The sequence below is a fragment of the Oryzias latipes genome, chromosome 5 (assembly GCF_053564925.1).
Source record: "Oryzias latipes strain Hd-rR chromosome 5, Olatipes_Hd-rR_3.1".
NCBI lineage: Eukaryota > Metazoa > Chordata > Actinopteri > Beloniformes > Adrianichthyidae > Oryzias > Oryzias latipes.
The window spans coordinates 32342016-32360481 of NC_136241.1; the positions used below are offsets into that span (position 1 = coordinate 32342016).

An 18466-nucleotide genomic window follows, 5' to 3' on the forward strand; every position below is an offset into this window, starting at 1 on the left:
AGGTTTAAGTGGAAAACAAGAGTCAGAGGCTGAAGGACAAACATAAATAATTAAATAAATGTCATCCTGGCACCATTTTAAATCGACAAAAATATTGACAAATGAAATATCGCGATACATCACGGAATCGATTTTTCCCTACACCCCTAACTGCCACTCTGGAGAAATAACGTTCTGGAAAATAGCATTTTTTCTAAAAACGGCATAATTATAATTAAAAGACCACTGGGAATGCTTCTAAAATAGCTGAGAAGATGATCAGAGTGGGACTTTGACTGTAGAAATATGACTTGTATTCAAATTCATACAAAAATTTTGCAAAGGATATACCATACCGTCTTTTGCTGTCGGTTAGTGTAATTCCCTGGGAGGACACTTTGAAATGGACCACTGTTGCTGCTGGCCGCGGATTTAAAGCCAGAGTACACTTGGTTGCCTTTGATACAGCTTCTGGCCCAGTTAATGACTCTGTTTCCACAGAGTTCAGGTACAGCACACTGCAAGCTGGATCATCAAAGCAACAAAAATTAACAGGACATTAAAGGGTTTTGGGGTTCATTGTTCTGAATGTTGAGGCTTCAACAGCCTAAAAAAAGAACATTGTACCTGCCCCTTGCTTGAGAAGGTCAGCTGCTGTGCTGGTATTTGTGGTGCTCTGCATCTCCTGAAGTTCCCCAACCAAATCTGCAACATCATGAGCTTCTCAATCAATAAACAGAGGGAAGTCACTGCTTTAATAACGTGCCACTAAAAAAAATAAAAAAAAACATTTAAAAGTCCTATCTAGATCAAGTGATAACAATATTACCCTCTCCTGGGATGCGGAGGGTACATGGCAGAGAGATGGGAGTAATTGAATGTTGGTACACCAAAGCAGATAAGCTCCCTGAGAGAATGAGAAGAAAACTGACAAATTGTATCGCCACTGTGACACATCGCAAAGTTAGACACAAAAGTATGAGGCTCTCTGTGAGCTGAATCTCCCCTCAAAACTTTCTTTTGGGGGGGTCATCTTTCTCCTTTATGCATGTTAATTTGAATTACAATGCAGTAGCTGCATCAAAACAGCAACTGACCAAAACAGGACTCATTCTGACAGCCTTTGATTTTCACTCCTCGTGGCCCAGACTCAATGAGGAAGTGCCTCACCAGCTGTTCAAGAGAATCTCCTGCAAAGGGAGAGAGGTGGAGGAGGTTAGTCATTGATGATGGAAACTTCCATGACACGCATCTCACCAACGGAAAAGGAAAATGTAGTGGCAGCCACTACATTTTCTGCTAATTTAGTGCAAGAAGCTGTAATATGTAATATGTGTGAATACTTCTTTTTCAGATGACTTTGGCTCATTTTCGTTTTTTTTGAAACATTGGGTTCCACTTGCTAATTTGAGTTTCTATTTCAGTAGAAATGTATTCAAGTCAGTCCCTGTAGACCCGGCAAAATTAACCAAAAAGCTGAGGAGAACATGAAAATGGAAAAACACTGCGATGCAAACCTTTGTTCCCGCTGATGTTGGCATTGGGAGGAGGGTTGGCCACCTTGAGAGCAAGGCCGTATGCTCCCTGGAAAGAGTTACTGTCTCTAATGAGGAAAGTTCCTGGCTCCTTGTCTTTCAGCACCGCTATAGCTATGGTGGAGAAGACTCGTTAAAGAGTAGGCATATAGGAAAAGACAGTGGTTTACACAAGCTTATTAAGGACCCACTCTGATCATCTCTTGATCTGTTATAAAAATGTTCCCAGTGGTCTTTTAATTATGATTCTGCAGTTTTTAGCCAAAGTAAAAGAAAAACCTGTGTCGCTTTCAAGGACATAGTTTCTGCACAGCGACAGGAGTTCATTAGAAATTTGCCTCTGAGTTCGGGCGAGACTGTTGGTGCAAGTAAGCCTGCTCCCTTCCCTTCATCCATTGGTTTATGTGCATTCCTGCTAGCTTACAGCCCGTCACAAGCCCAAATTAACATTACCGGTACAACCAAAATGGCAAGCGATTTTGGCGATATCTAGCCGTACAGTTTTGAGCCAGATACAGGCTCAGACGAGAAAAACCAAGATGTACACACAACATGTACAAGTGGAAGTATCAGAATGGAGCGGAGCAGGGAGCTTGCGGCTTGCCGTAGTAACTTGTACGTCGTAAATTTAAAGACCTGCTCTGATGAAAATCATGTTTTTGTGGCAGTTTTGTGATGATGGACAAAGGACAAAGAAAATGCCAAAAAACATGATTTTCATCAGAGCAGGTCTTTAAATTTATTATCTTCACCACTTTATATTTAGCCAGATGGTTCAGAAATGATAAATAAAATGTTCTCATCTTTGTAAAACTCAAACCTTGATCTCTGGAGATTCCTGGTTTGTACCAGTACTTGGAGCTATCCTGGACAAACTTGGCATTCACGCGGATGTCTGCCCCCTCCCTGCAACTGGGCTGTCCAGAACTTTTTCTCTGCTCTCCCACAGTTGGGGAAAAAGTAACATGATGTGTGGGTGAAGAAGCAGAGGAGACACAGAAAGTAGGACTGTGTCCATTCGGGGATGGCGATGATGTAGAGGATAGACGCTTCTTCTCTGGTAACGGAGGCTGGATGGCGGGAATTGTTATGGCGGTATACCCAGTATACGGGACATGAGGGACATTTAATAAGGAGTAATAGTAGGATGCTACTGGGAAAGTGGGTGTCTGGTATCCATCCGGCACAGGTGAAGGAGGTTTGGTGTTGGCTGAGCTGTCTCTGTCGGGAGTCAGTCGTTGTTCTGTTGTGTCTACAGCACATGTGGGGCACTTAGGAGAAGACTGCTCTGGTGAGCCAAGAGGAGAATTTGGGGAGGAGGTGGAAGTGCTAGAACTTAGACTTGTAGAGAGGATTGCAGATAAATTGCTGCTGCTGTTGGATAAGGTATCACCAGGAAGGTCGGACCCGTTAAGTTGCACTTGGACAGGAGAGACAATGACAGAAACAGGGCTTGAAGTGTGTGATGGACTACACTCTTTGGTTCTTCCAGTGAGGTCAGCTGCTTCTGGCTTGTCCTCAGGACTTTGAGGAGACTGACCTGATGGGTGTATGGGGTTTGTAGATATGACTGAAATTTGGGTTTGAGTCTCCGCTGATACTGGTACTGTTGATTTGGTGCTTGTGTTGGAGTTTTCTGTGGTAGTTTCTTTGTTTTGAAAGGGGGTCTCAGTAGTTATACTAAGAAAAGGGCAGAACAAAAAGGAAATTATTTTTTGAGGTCCTGCAGACACTTACTATGTGTGTCATGTGCACACCCACCTGTCCTCAGTGTGGGTTGGGCTGCTGCTACCAATAAGTGTGTAGTCATGATCAGAGTCTAGTCCAGGAGTGCTTGGCTGATCATGAGAGTCACATTTATTCTCTGAACCGTGAGATGTGTCGTCTCCTGCTTTGGTGTTTTGCACTATCACAAAAGCAAATAAAACCAGGAAGCTTAAAGAAATCTTTTAAAAAATGAAACAACATTTGAAAATCTGAAATTTCTTTTCTTACCTTTGTGATTGCCAGCATGCTCTTGGTCTTGGGCTTCCAAGGTGGTATCTGGCAGCCTTCCTTTACCAGGAGAAGGGCTTTTTGGAGGCATAGAAGAGGTTGATCCAGAGCGGTACCCTGAGGCACAGCCATGGCTCCCTTGGCTCTCAGATGGAGATGGTTCATATGGGGAGCATGGGCAGGAATGACGGGGCTGTAGAGGAGTGTGGTACCCACTGCTTGCTCTATCCCGCACATCCATTAGAGACTGAGGGATGGGGTAGCTCTGTTGCGATGCGATAACAAATCTTGATTGTTCGAGGTTTGAAACCTGGTCTAGAGTGGGAAAACAGTGACGAAATACAGGCAATGGAGATTTGCATTGCCAGAACTCTGTTCCTCTTGCCAGCTCCCATGGATTTTCACTGTCCCAGAGCATGGGTGCCTCTCGTGTCCGCTGTACCCCAGCTCCTTGGGACCAGTGTGAGCCTTCTGACTGGTCTTGATGCACAGAGTGGATTGCTTTCACTAAGTTGGACTGGTGCTCTCGTCTGTTGTAACAATCTTGACATGGACAACAAGGAGGTAATGTCGGAGAGCTGAAAATCATCTCTCTGTAAGGACTTAAAGGTTGTGGTTGGTGGTGGGACAAGTGAGAGCCTGGGTTGTGGCTGGAGTAATGAATGAGGTGACACTCATCTCCTGTGCACAATCTGTTTGAAACTGGCAGACTATGGCTGTGTGCGGAAGCATGTTCGGCAGTCGGATAAGTGTAACATGGTCTGTGGAGGCAGGGCAGAGACGGTGCTGCCGGTGGACATTCCCATGGTAACTCAGGTAAAGGATGGGTACTGTGGCGATGGCAAAATTCCACATGAGTTGCAAGAGGAGGATGGGAAAGAGATTTAGATGGTAAAGCTGGCAGAGTTTGGCTTTTCTGATGTCTTCTAACGCTGTTGCAACATCCCAGACACTGACTGTTAGTAAAAGAGGGCTCTCTGTCTCGCTCCAATCCTGAATCTCTACACTTTGTACCTGATTGACATGACTGCTCTCGTCTTACACCCTCAGGGCTTGACAGGTCCCCATCATCTAAAATCGCTGTTTCTCTGTCTTTTGCTTTGTCTCTCATCTTCTCCATTCCTCTGTCTCCTGTGTCTCCTACTCCTCTAACAGGACAGTCAGTGTTTTCTCTTGCTGTGAATGTCTTCGATGGGGACAACTCCACCGGATGATTAGGTTGGACTGATGGGACAGAAGAACCTCTGGAGCCAGCTGCATAAGTGTGAGACTGGGGCTTTGTGGTAGACTGAGACTGGACAGTTGGGCTGCTAGTCAGACATCCATTCAGTGCAGAAGCAGTTGCGCCCGGTCCACGTCGCTTTCTCACTTGAGCATACAAGCTTCCATCCAGAGGGCCTCTTGTGTGAGATATGTCTGAAAAGATAAGAACAGTCAGATCTTAAAGGATGTGGACACATGTTTCTATCCTGTGGGGTTTCTTGAAATCTTGTAACACTTCTTTTTCCATTGGTGTGCGTGTTTCTTACTTTCAATGCTGTCTTCACGTTGGAGATTAAAGTTCTCGTAGGAATCCCATCTAACGACATGGTCTGAGATGTTGTAGTCTACCTTGATGGAAGAATCCTTCTTGTTGTATTCTCGACCTCAACAAGAGGACAAATGAAAACAAACAAACAAAAAATAAAAAAATATACAGAGAGTAAGGCTGAGTTCGAATTCTTCCCCTACCCCTACGGCTTCTCACTACCCCTCCAATGGTAGGGGCAATTGGAGGGGTAGGGTTGTCCGAATTTGTTTTTTTAGGGACTAACCCTCACGGTGGAGGAATGCCGAGCCCGAATCATTTTTTTTTAGGTGGGTGTGCTCTGATGCTCACACATTAACATTGTAAGTCATGACTTTTAGTTTTAGCATGACCTTTTTAAAGTTATAAAACCAATTTTTTATGCATTTCCAAGAGCTAGCAGCTCTGCGCTAACGTAGCTGACTGATGAATACTGATGATGTCATTGAGTGGGAGTAACAATATTGTAAAATTACTCTCCGTTTGGAAGGCTAAATGTTAGGGGTAAGGAGAAGCCGTTGGGGTAGGGGAGGGATTCAGATTCGACCTAGATGTAAAGAGTATTTCAAAGTAAGCAACAACACAGCCACACAGAAAATTGACAATCCTTACCTTTGATTTTTTCTGGTCCACTGGAGAAGATGAGCTCCACTGTAGCATCTGGGGGGAATCTGTCATCTGCAGACAGAGAAGCAAAGAGGCAATGACAAAAATATTCAGAGAGTAACAACAAAGAGAGACAAACTTTGCATCAGAAGATATGAATTGTATGGCAGAAAAAACAAAATAACAAAAAAAAAAGTGTTTCGCTTTTTTTCACTGCGGAAATAAACAGACCTGAAGGAAAGGATATTAATTCAATAAACAGATCAAAGAAAGCTATAATTTGAAAACTGCTTTCTTTTGACAGGCAACTGGTGTGTTTTTCATGTAATTTCTTTCTAAATGTTACTGTATGCATGCGTCAGCAACCGAGCAACTGCCAAGAGACTGCTGCTTAGTGGGCCATATGTAAACATTTCTGTTTCATCTAACCTGACGCTGTCATTAGCTATTTGTCTCAAATGCACACTGCAACAGTCAGAGGAAAAAATAGTGGGTCTGACTTTAAAAAACCAAAAGTAAAAGCAATGGATGCCCTATATTTTTAATCTTATTTTGATTCTGAAGAGTTTCTGTAAAAGAAAATGGGACTGTTTACCTGTGGAGGCCTGGTCTAGCTCAGTCTTTCCAAACCACAGCTGGGCTCCGTGAACCGTGCAGGTGTGGAACTGGACTCTAAACACCACCTCCCTTTCTGCCGCTCTGCTCCTCCGGTGGTAGCACTTCACCTACGCACAGAGATTTATTCAGCATCTACGGATGTTTGCTTCTTATGAGAACTCTCAAACTGACAAGGAAACAAGAGGTTCATAATTAAAACAGCCTCTGTTTGCTTAGTCTTGCAGTTCAACACCAGTTGCTACTATGGCAACCAATTGAACCGGGCTAAAAACACACACTTCTGGGTTGCTAAGGTTCTTACACTCTTCAAGAGACATAATAGTGGAAACCTTTAAATCTTATAGCTTTAACCAAAGTGATTTCTATTTTTAAAAACAAGCACTTCAAAGGCAAAGTCAGAGATGAAGTCATTTAGGTGCTGCTATGACAGAAAAAGATGCAATTCAAACCAAATTTTACTGGTTGCCCACTGTTTTATGAATGAATTCTTACCATGATGTCCCCCTTTAGAAGAAGGGCTGGCTCCATGGTCACACAAACTTTCCTTGCTCTGGAACCCTGGGGATCACTGGACAGACAATAAAAAAGTGGGCACTCCAGCTTAAAAACACAGATAAAAGCAGTTGAAGCATGCTTTAGTCGGATAAACCACAAGTAAACAGCACTGTCTTTAATGTAAACACAGACTAGGCAGTGTTTAAACACAGACGGTAGGCTGCAGAGTTCACATCTGTTAGAGGGATTTAAAGAAGGATGCAACTCTAACCAACAGGAGGTTTGTTTGAAACACACATGGTGACTCGACACTCACTATACGCCAGATGTGTAGACCAGCTTCAGAGACTGGTAGATTTTCAGGAAGGGATAAAATCCTGCATACACAACAAATAATAAAAAAAACAAGTTTCAATCTAAGGATGGCTGTCAAGTTGGTACACCGCCACCTGTGTGTGCAGACTGACCTCCTCCTGTCTGAAAGTTTGGCAGTGATGGAACGAGGATCTGATGCAGGAACAGAGGACTGCTGTTCATCTTGATCGTACCGGACAAGAGTCCACTGAAGTAGTAGATGTACCTGTGAAGAAGACAAGAAGACATGAGATGAAGGAGTGTCTGCTGCTACAGAAGAAACAGCATTTCAAGACTTTGTCAGACCTGTTCTGAGAAGGCTGGAGAGAAGAGGAGACTTTGTCCTCACAGAACTTCCTCATGGCCAGCGTGGTGAGAGCCTGGTCAGCGCTGTGGACACAGACAGGAGTTCATGAATGTGCACACATACCTTACAAACATTAAATAGTGAAGTAGCTTTCACAAAGACTACATCTATGACACAATTTTAGCAACATTTACGGAAAAATCAAATCAAATATTCAAATCAATGTTTTTTTTATATAGTACTTTTAATACATAATTTAATCCAAAGTGCTGTGCAGCAAAAATGAATAATATAAATGTATAACAAATAACACAATGTTGCTTTAAATCATTTTTGATTGAAATTTCAAAATCAAAAGTGTACTTAGCCATATTTCAAGTCTGCCAAATTTTTGAAAATGTTCTTGTTTTCTCCTTTTGAAGTTCACTTTTTTCTCTTTTCTTTAAGTTGCAACAAAGTTCTTTTGATATATTTTGAAATGCAAAAAGAAACAAATCAGAAGGTTAGGAAATTGAACTGGCGTTGCCTAATGATGTAATCCAACTATAATAAGTGACGTAGCTGACTTCTGTGCCATTACAAATACATTTTGCTCATTCATTCAACATGCTTGTTATTCGTTTAGGAGGCTTTAATGCATGCATGTAAATAAACAATGCAATATGCTGCTATGCTGTGGGTTTTATGTTGTAGTATTGATGCTTTTTACCCAGCTGATATCTTGCTGTAGTGCATGTATGCTGCCACAATGACCCCCGTTTTTCCTCTGTGTCCCTGTTCGAGCAAAAACCCAAATGTTCAATAACAAAGGATCATAACACAGAAAGCAGATACATTCAATTACAGACTTTGCAGTGAAGGACCACAACATTTTGGGTGTCGGAGGTCAACCAGGTCTCCATGGCTTTACAAATGGCACAAATTCTTTCAAGTGGGGGGGCATGAAGATCAGGCCAGCCGTGGTCCTGCACCTGGACCACAGAGGAAAGATTTGCATTAAAATTCTGATGGTTGTTGTCCAAGCCATATTGGCTTATTTGGCATAGTGTAAAGTAAAAATCAGTTTTCATACATAGGCCGATGAAGCTATGAGCTTCAAACTACTTTGAAGACGTAAAATCTTTTACCTTGGGGTTGAGTCTGGTGATGTCATTTCTGTTCTCTGATAAGTTGAGAAGCTAAAGACGACAGAAATGTATAGAATTATAACTTTTATTTTAAGAAAATGGTAGTGTGAAGAAATTAAACGGAAATTCACATTTAAAGAAGTTTTTAGCTAAGCTTTTTTGTCGACTCGGGGGCTTGTCCGGGACTTGCTGAATTTCTAAATTAGAAAATTTAAAAGCAAGCCAAGCTGTAACTAAGGATTGGTACCATTTGGATTTAAGCCTGTGCCAAATAAGTACTTTTGAAATAGATGCGATGCCTAAAGGTGCTTCAAAATTGAGAAAAAACATGACGATTTTTTTTCCTAAAACATTTAAGTGTGACAAAGCAGCCTCACAGAGTGAAAGAGAATGCTTGAATGTCCTCAATATGCTTTAATTTATTCTTTCTGACAGTCTTCACTGCAATGCTGCATCTGAGTTTTCTCACACGCCCGAGTATATATGTATTTCACCGCTATTGCTACAAAATCGATCTTTTTTCTGAGCCTCGTACAAGTCACTCTTATCCATCAGGTCGTCTAATTGAAATAATTTGTTGCGAACAGCCAAACCTTTGCTTGCTTTGGCTTTGTCCGTTTGACTGAAGCTCCACACACCCTCACAGCTTCATCCATTCTTATATAAGCCCGCCCAAAATTGTTGGAAAGGTAAAATTGGTCAGAATGATTGGTCAGAATTGAGCAGTAAAACTGAATAGAATACAAGTGATTGACATGATTGACAAAACAAAGCCCCAAAATGAATCACATAAACTATACGGTACCGGTAGTACCAAATACGTCAGTACCGATACCAACTTGGCACCGAGTTGTGTTACCCAATACTGCTTTCATAAATGTTTCAGAGAATGTGCTAATGAATACAATTTTAAGAATGAACACAAGCCAGAAGAAACACGCAGTGTCATGCAGTCAGAATGCTGTATTATTTTAGTTTGTCAGACCAACCAAAAAGTTGTCTTGGTGCTTTGATTTAAGCATTGATGCCACTTCCTTCAGGTTCCTCTGGTACCGCTGCTCCTCCAGGTCTGGCAGGAAGAAGACCGATATGATCCTCTCCGTGATGTAGGTGAGGTCAAAGTCATAGTGGCCTTCCATCACATGCTCCATCACTTGTTCCACACTTTTACTTCTGCCAAATGTCAAAAGCCACATGAATTTAGTATGACTTGTTTGATTATTTAGATGTTTTCATTGTTTTTGTTTTTTTTAATTTACAAAGAAAGTCTTTTTTTCCTTAGTCTCTTTCAGATGTAGTACAGTACCTGGGTAAAGAGCCTCTCTTCTTCAGAGATGCTGATTTAGTGGATCCCTGCTGGAAAATAAGTTGGAAGAAATAAGCCGTCCTATTCAAATACGAAACTTCTCTCTGATACAAATGTGCACAAACCCACCAGATTTGGCACTGGAGAGCAGGTGGTCGTCACCTGAGAAGAGAGAAGCATGAGGTCATCTTTTGCAGCCACTGTGACACACTGATTCATGTGCTTGATCTATAGATCCTGATGAAGACGAAAAAGGAGGAAGGACCCAAGGGGCAGAATAGGAACATTTGCCCCTCTCAAATCTGCTTAGAGTCATCTGCAGCAGCTGACCTGAAAAAAACATCTGTCAGCATGATTTTTGCAGTTCCACATGTTGGACTTCTGACAAATTATCAAAAAAAAAAACATAAAAACAAAACACTGAACATTTGAGTTAACACTATAAAGTAAATGTGGATGTAGAGTTTTCTGCTGCCTTTTTCTGAGTGTGTTAGAATTAATATTTGTGCCTTGTTTACTGCTGATTAGAACCCAATAAAAATGATTGATATGATTTTATGGCCTTTTAGAAGACACAGAAGACCCAGGCAGATGTAGTTTGTTGGCAGAAAATGCTACATGTGCTGTGCAGCCTTTTTGCTCTTTTGGTGGACACACAATTGTTCACTAAAAACACATATGTGTGCACGGAGAGCAACAGGACAGAATCAAACAGGGTGCAGATGCAGCTTTCCTTAATCTTTTGTACAATTTTTACAGAAAATATTTAAAACCCTGGAAGATAATAAATCTTCTTAATGTATGCTTAATGTTTTAACCAGGTCACTACCCCTGCTTAAGAAAATATGATTGTGCAGAATACAGTCAATGTTTTCTTACATTAGGTCTAGTTTTGCATTTGCACAATTTTTACTTATTTATTTAATAAATTCCCAGAAATCCCACTTTCTTTAGATGGTGGGCTGAATCTGCATGGCTACAGCAGTGGCATCGAACACCAAATATTTCGCTCACCCTTTTAGAAAAAGAGGCATCAACTGTATACTAAGACCTGCTAAAACTCTGTGAGCTGCAAACTATGCTGTGTGTCACAAAAATGAGGCCAACCTGCCAAAGCATGGATTGTATTTGCTCTTTGTGTCTGTGCTTCATTTAAAACTGGCTGCCAGCGTTTCCTCCAGCCAAACTTCACTGCAGTATTCTGCTGGTTCTCTGACTCGTAAAAATGCACCAAACCTTTTTTTTTTTAAAAGCTGACATATTCAATTTAAAATATTCGTACATGGTTGAGTGGACCAGTGGTGGAGTGTCCAGCCTGAGACTGGGAGGCCATGGGTTCCAATGATTGACTGTATCTAAGAGCTGGACCGAGTGAGTGTGACATCATTCATAGAAAATGGTTTAGTTCCTGCTACCAAATGAAGTCGCCATTTTTTTGTGCTATGGACGCCCCCCTTGTTGGACTCAGACGATAAGCAGTGATTGGTCTGAGATGGCCTGCATCGTTGTTTCTATGTCAACCACACATGCCAATCAAGAGTGAGCTTGTTGGAAGTCCACACCCCCACCACTTGAAAGCGGGCTCAGGAGAAAGTGTCAATCAAATATTTTGAACATTGGATGTGGGGGTCAGCAGGGTCCATCTACTTTTATTGAGGCATCTGGTTGGTCAGTTTATAACTTGAATAGCTTGCAATGAAGAAAAACTATCGGGAAAATATGAAGATATTATAAGAAGAAAAAAATGATGTTTTTTTTCTGCCCAACAGAATGAGTAATAGCTGTTTATTTCTCTATAGAAGTCTATGGGATTTTTGGCTTAATGTAGCCAGCAGGTACTTCCTGTTTCAAACGCCAGGGGGGAGGGGTCACTAGTTTTCTCATACATCAACGATTAAAATCCATGGTTGAGTCATACCAAAGACTCTAAACATGGAACCCAGGGTAGCTTGACGCTCAGCACTAAGGGCTTAATTCATGTTTCCTGAATGTGACTTCAGCTTCCTGCTCCCCCAGAGGATGGGTCAAATCCAGAGAATACATTACCTGCACCCAGGTGGGTGACCTAAACATAAAAGTTATCTACGCAGCCTTTAAATCAGAATAAAAGTTTTTTTCTGGTGCATTGTAATGCAAAATGACGTGAATTAACGTAGTATCTACGTGAAGCACAACATAAATAATAAATAATACAAAAATTAAACCACATAAATAGTAATAAAAACAAGCAACAATAGTATTAGCATGGTTATTGTGACAGAGGAGCTCCATATCCAAAATCCTCCCTTTTTTATTTAACACTTAAATGCATAGCAACAATTGACTTGAGTCTGTGCTGACAAAGCAAAATACAGATGACAATGATGTCAAGAAAATTACAATAGGAAATGTGGGAGTACAGCGTTTCACCCAAAGGGAGAACCTCACAGGTTTAATAATGGTAGTTAGGCGAATGAAGGGGCCAACTGCAGGAAGAAACAGTAGGAGACAGATACAACACAAACAGTGCCCATGAATAAATACACAAAAACACGCAAACACATGCAGACATCGGACAACCCAGAGGCAGAGACCGTGGAAATGCAGGAATGAGGCAGAGGGGTAAGACACTAAAGTCAACAGGAAGCAATTTGCAACAGGATATCAGTGCCGGTCGACAGAGGTTCACACACTAATACATGCAGAGTGTGCACGAGTGCAGGGTAGCTCTGCCTGCCTCGGGCTCTTCATTAATGCATGCTGCAGAAGCTGGGAATGAGGCCATCTGGTTCACTTCGTCTTGCTCATCTGATAGTTTTTACTAAGGTGCCACTGACAGCAGGCCATCTCCCCCGCTGGGGCTGACCGACTGACTACCGGGCAGAGAGCCTTCTCTTCAGTGGTTCAAGTTTTCCCGTTATGGAGTTAAACTCTCTATGGAGCTAAACTCTCTGACCACTTTGCTGTTGTTTTCTGGACTGGAGCTTTATAAGATGCAGGTAAGGCTTGAACTTGTCACCAATAAAAATGTAGTTTAATTAGATTAAAGTTCTATCAAGACTTCTATTAGCATTGTAAGTAGAACACAATGCTTTTGTGAGTCTGACAGGTCATTTGGTTCTTTTGTTTGATTCAGTTTTTCTGAAAGATGCCTGCCTCTTTCATTTTATGTAGTCAAATAAAAAACATCAGCTTCAGTTTATCAAAACATTTAGAAAAATGTTGCCGTGTGTCACTCATTTGCACCATTTAATCCAGGACTTAACTTGATTTAGCATCGACTTAAATGGGAAAACAATGAAAGAAATTTCATTCATCTTCTAAACCCGTTTGGTCCCTTTCGGGGTCACGGGGCTGCTGGAGCCTATCCCAGCCACTCGTGGGCGCAGGTGGCAGACACCCTGGACAGGTCGCCAGTCTGTCGCAGGGCCACAATCACGCAACTCGCCATAGGAATGCACTAGAAAGGTGCATTTTTTTTAAACGTCCTTAGAATTTTTACTCTTCATGAGTGGGGGGGCCGTATGTTTGACACCACTGATTTAGAGTGACCATTTAACCTATGAAGCATATTTTTGGACGGTGGGAGGAAGCCGGAGTCCCCGTAGAAAACCCACACATGCACGGGGAAAACATGCAAACTCCACACAGAAAGGCCCCCCATTGGTGTTCTGTTTGCATGTCTGTTCTGCATGCTTGAACCGGGGGCCTTCTAGCTGTGAAGCACGAGCGCTAACCACCAAAACAAAGACGTTCACGCATTAGATCTGCTCTCTATTCACAAGGATTTGAACAAAGAAATACTCAGAAATGCTATTTTACTTCTAATTTTCTTTAAATATGTCCTCCTTCAACTATTTTCACTGTAGTGAATCTGCATTACAATGGCATGTCAAAATAAGCTAAACATTATTTCCATAAAATCCAGTCATTCACATCCAACCATCTGAAAGAAAACACCTTTTTGTTCTGCACCGGTTGTCCCCCAAACATCCAGCCTTCAGGCCATCCTGATACCTAACCCCCCCTCTGCAGCATTGCCATGGGCTATAATTCTCCAGTGATAACTTCCACGTTTGGAGTCACCTTTCAAGGGAGATGTAATCTGACGCACGGCTCTGCCAGAGAGCACTGAAGCAGGAAATAAAAGTGAGCATTTGAGAAGAGGGTGACAGAATCCAACAGGGGCGATTTTGGTTCTGACAGCTTCAGCCGGGTTGAGATCACACCTCGGAGGAAGAGATGGGCGTCAGCCTTCTGCTCCGAGAGGAGACAACCTGAAAAGGCCGCACCTTAAGTTCCACGTTCTCAGTAAACAAAAAAAACAAAAAAAAGTGGTTTATGTTTTATTCAGGGCATCGCAGGACAGCATGGAAGGAGCTTAAGAGGTTTCTAGAAGCTCTCAGGCTTCTCACCCGTATTGCCCAATTTTTCCATCATCCTTTATCCTCCTTTCTTTTAAATTTTGGTTGACTTATCTACAGCGAACATCTTTTCCCAGCACAAACATGATACCACATAGAGCAGCTTGAAAAGCATCAGCGCTCACAGCCAGGTGGCATCGCAGCCAAACTGGACCTGAGGACCACAAAACAAATGCAAAACAGAACCGTCTGGGGAGTAAAAAAAAAACAAGAAAAGAGGCTGCGCTTTCAAATAGGAAAGGCAGGAAGAGAACAGAGGGGGAGGGCAGAGACAAAAATCAAGTGCGATCCCTGAACGGGAGGGATGTCAACAGCTGTACATGCCTCCTGACCACTCTCACAGAGCAGGGAGATTTTCACACAGCTATTTTGATGGGCTTCCTTATTTTAGAAGATCCCGCGCGACCCTCAGGGCTCTCAAAGGTTCAGTTTGTTCATCTGTATCCAAGTCATTTTATCCATCCACCTCTTCTGCAACTTCTCAGGAGACTGAGCAGCTGATTTGAACAAAATAGCACTCTGACAGCTATCGGACACACTTATACTAAAGTTCTGGGGTCTTTTCGGGAAAAACACCCGACCCTCAAATGACTGAGAAACATCCCATTCCTTCATGGTGTATTAAAGCAATAGTACAGAATAAATGTATTTCAAAAGAGCTGGAAGCTGTCAAAAAAGCAGTCCTGTTCATTCTGGGGATATTAAACAGAACCGTCTCAGGAAATGAAAAGCTGAGAGCAAACACGAGCAACGAGGACTCTTTGGAGTTTGCGCTCGGTGACACTTGAATGTTGCTACAGCGACGAGAGCAGTAAAATTAAATAAAGCACAATAATTACCTGAATGCAGCTCATCATGCCAGTGAGGATATAAATAGCAGCAACAATGTGACAGTGGTGAGACTACGGCTGTAATCCCTTTATAAAGACATATGAAGACTTTGGAAAACAAGAAAAAAAACTCAAAACATCTGGACCTGACGGAGACCATCTACGATATTGGCTTTAAAAAAAAAGTTTTTAAAACCCTACAACACCGAATGACAGGCAGATGAACACACAGAACAAATATGAGGTCATCATTTAACAGCTCTGGTTCATGAGAAGACACCCATCTTGTGCTATTGTTCAACATCAGGATGCGCTGGATTTCCCTGAGCTCTCAACTATTGAGAAGTCACTCAGACAAAGATGAAGATAAAAGGGAATTTTAGCCTTTCCAGACAGTAAGTAGTTCCTTTAACTCTATATGTTTATTTCTGCATGCAGAAGGGAATTCAAGCCCTCTGCTTTCTTTGACTTCACAACATCCACGTCATTAAAAAGTAAATCTATTCCTGAGGATAAATAATTAAAATCTGTGTAGCTTTCTTTCTCATCCTCTGCCTCCTTTAGTCACACCTGGAGACCCCGCTTCAGGTCCTTTATTTGTCTCAACCGCTCTAAAGAAAACCCACTTTTTAGGTGGATTAAGAAAAAATGCACACAATCGCACACTGTACCCACAAAGCTGTTTTAAAGATGCTCAAAGGACAGAAAGGATTTTTTTTTAAAAAGCATCTTGAAGCTGACAGTCAACATAAGCAAAGCTAAAGCCTGAAGTGTGAGTCTGTAAACAAAGCACAGATGGGTTTTTACCTCTCAACAAGCCGTTTCAGTGCTCCCCTCTGCCTCTGAGCTGTCCTGTGTGTGGAGTGAGATGCGTTTCCTCCCCCTATCCTCTCCTCTTCCTCACAAACTCCCGCCTCACTCTCCCTGGCCGACTCCCCACCACCACCGCCACCGCCACAGCAAACACGCTTTTCCGAGTGTGCCAGCTGCACACGCAGCTTCCTGTCACCCTGCCGCTGTCAAACAGGGAGTGTGCACTGTGCCGGCGCTTTCCCTTACATGTGCACTCATATTTATCAATACACTTCATGCAGACAGCGAGGGCAGCGAGGCGCAGGCCGCCGACGCCCCGTGACCTCTGCAGAGCCCGAGGCCGAGGCAGGGAAGCGGCAGAGGGTGTTGAAAGGGCAAAAGAGAGTCCAGGAAACTTGATGAAAAGATGACATTAAAATGGTATTAAAAAAGAAAAGGTCAAAGTTGACTATTGAATAGAATAGACTAGACTGGACTAGAATAGAATGGAATGGACTAGAATTTTATTATAGACACGAGGTCTAAATGTCAACACAATAAAAATGTTATCTTTATTCTTTAGTCGTACAGAAGAATAAATGTACAAATAAAACAGAAATTATAACAGTCCCACCCACAACTCAGAGGTGAAACTCCAGCTGCTCTGCAGAAACTATGTCCTAGAAAACGACACAGATTTTTTAATTTTGTCTAAAAATAGCCCAATCATAAATACCAGTCCATTGGGAACGCTATGAAAAAGATGATCATAGTGGGTAACGAGGGTTAGAATGATTTCAGTCTCCAAAGTATTGAGACGTTGAATAAAACCATAAATAGGATTTCTTTAAAGAGCTTGGAGAGTGTTAACTCCTACACCAATGAACTTCTCACTCGTGCTGCACCACTGCGGTCTTTTTAATGAAATGTGCCACCTGCAGCCTCTGCATGCTGATGCCCTGTAATGACTCCATAGGTGTCCATTATACAGAGATTTAAATAAAAGAATCTTGACTGTAGCTGAACATGAATAAAACCTGTATGCAACAATCTTAGCCGGGTAAATCTGACAATCTGTTTCGATCGCTTTATTTGTTCCTGTCATGCAGACGACTCAACATCAGTCCACACGTCTTCGTGACTGTAATTAAGCAGTGGGAAAAATGAAATTCTTATTGTAATGATGCCCCTAAATCTCATCTTCATCTTCTTTACATATATTTTCAACCATAAACGTCTATTTGAACAACAAACATTTTCTTCTGTGAATTTGATTATTCACCACAATATAAGAAAAACATGTTAAAATCACATCTCCTCCTGTGATTTTCATCTTCTGAAGTTGAAGACCTTTTCTAATAAGGTTTACTGTTCCACTAAATAAAAACTTTGTATTTTATATCCACATTTTTGTGTTATTTGAATAACTCTTTTCTGCTGTAAAAGAAAGGACATGAAATTGGTTTTACAAGTTCAACACAATTCGTAAAATAGGATAATAAAACTGAACAAAATATAGTTCTCAACACATTAAAGAATAAATAATGCTTAACTTTAGCTTTAAAAAATACATTGTTTAGCCATTTTTTAATAAATAATATCTGTTAGACACATTTTCAACAAAAACTACCTCAAGGAATCTAAACTCAGATACTTCTTCCGTTTTTACTCCACACAGTTTAACTTTCTCCTGTTTTTCAATGAAAATTAACCCAAACTTAAAGGGGGAAATGTGTTGGTAGAGATAAAAGGGGTGAAAAAGAGCTCAAACAATGCATTATTTGAAAGACGCAGAGGAAACATACATCAGAAGAGGTGCGTGAGATGAAGCAGACATCAGTCTGCAGCCTTGACCTAATGTTCCTCTGTATTTATGAATCCCCCCCCCCCAACCCAAATTGGGCTGATTACACAGACACAAAGTCTGCCTCTTCAGCTGCCTCTCAATTATTTGTGTACCCCTGCAATCACTCACTGGCAAGCATCTATGGCACTCTTGTTATTTTCTATATTTACCCACTCAGATTTCTATCCAGACTGATCAGCGTCCTGCTATACGCTGACATCCTCACTCATCTGTGGCACCCGCTCGGCTCGCTGCTGCAGCCTCAGAGAAATGTTTTTGGCTATTGGAGCATGACAAAAATAATAATCCATTTTTTAATACGGGCTGCTCTGGCACAACAGCTGGCGAGCCCTGTCGTGCACCATTATTACAGAGTGTGTACGCATGTTTGTGGTCCAGGTATGGCTCAGATTGTAGTGACCTAGATATGTTTACACGGTCATCTGAGCACACTTCCCCTTACGGGGACAGAAAGCAGCTCCCGATTATATAAACAATGGAAACGGGTTTTTTTTTTTCCAGAAAAAACAAATCTAAACCTTGCAATTTTCCTGCAAAATTCTTATTTAAGACGTACTCATTTACGCATGACAAAAGAAAAAGTGTGCTCCTGCTTTCTATTAGAGCTGAGACTTTTTCATACGTAAATATTAATGTCAGATCTCGTTCTTATACCTTAGAGATCTTACCGTGTCTGAACAATTCT

General features: G+C 41.7%; 1 protein-coding gene across 9 annotated transcripts in view; it reads right to left on the bottom strand.

Annotated features, from left to right (window-relative positions):
* LOC101172728 (tensin-2) overlaps window positions 1-18466 on the bottom strand; it is a 31585-nt gene that overhangs the window by 2753 nt on the left and 10366 nt on the right. For 2 of the 9 annotated variants that reach the window (XM_078947734.1, XM_020703560.3), the window contains exons 4-24: window positions 10019-10051; window positions 9890-9939; window positions 9573-9756; window positions 8584-8634; window positions 8305-8427; window positions 8166-8230; window positions 7456-7539; window positions 7263-7375; window positions 7112-7172; window positions 6793-6868; window positions 6278-6407; window positions 5689-5754; window positions 5039-5155; window positions 3510-4925; window positions 3276-3420; window positions 2335-3194; window positions 1497-1628; window positions 1077-1169; window positions 809-886; window positions 607-684; window positions 336-504 (exon numbers count right to left, since the gene is read on the bottom strand). In XM_078947734.1, the coding sequence (XP_078803860.1) occupies window positions 336-504; window positions 607-684; window positions 809-886; window positions 1077-1169; window positions 1497-1628; window positions 2335-3194; window positions 3276-3420; window positions 3510-4925; window positions 5039-5155; window positions 5689-5754; window positions 6278-6407; window positions 6793-6868; window positions 7112-7172; window positions 7263-7375; window positions 7456-7539; window positions 8166-8230; window positions 8305-8427; window positions 8584-8634; window positions 9573-9756; window positions 9890-9939; window positions 10019-10051 (4124 nt within the window). Of the gene's footprint in view, window positions 1-335; window positions 505-606; window positions 700-808; window positions 887-1076; window positions 1170-1496; window positions 1629-2334; window positions 3195-3275; window positions 3421-3509; window positions 4926-5038; window positions 5156-5688; window positions 5755-6277; window positions 6408-6792; window positions 6869-7111; window positions 7173-7262; window positions 7376-7455; window positions 7540-8165; window positions 8231-8304; window positions 8428-8583; window positions 8635-9572; window positions 9757-9889; window positions 9940-10018; window positions 10052-15929; window positions 16035-18466 lie in introns of those variants that run through there. The other 7 variants (XM_020703561.3, XM_020703558.3, XM_078947735.1 and 4 more) reach the window with 6 other exon arrangements.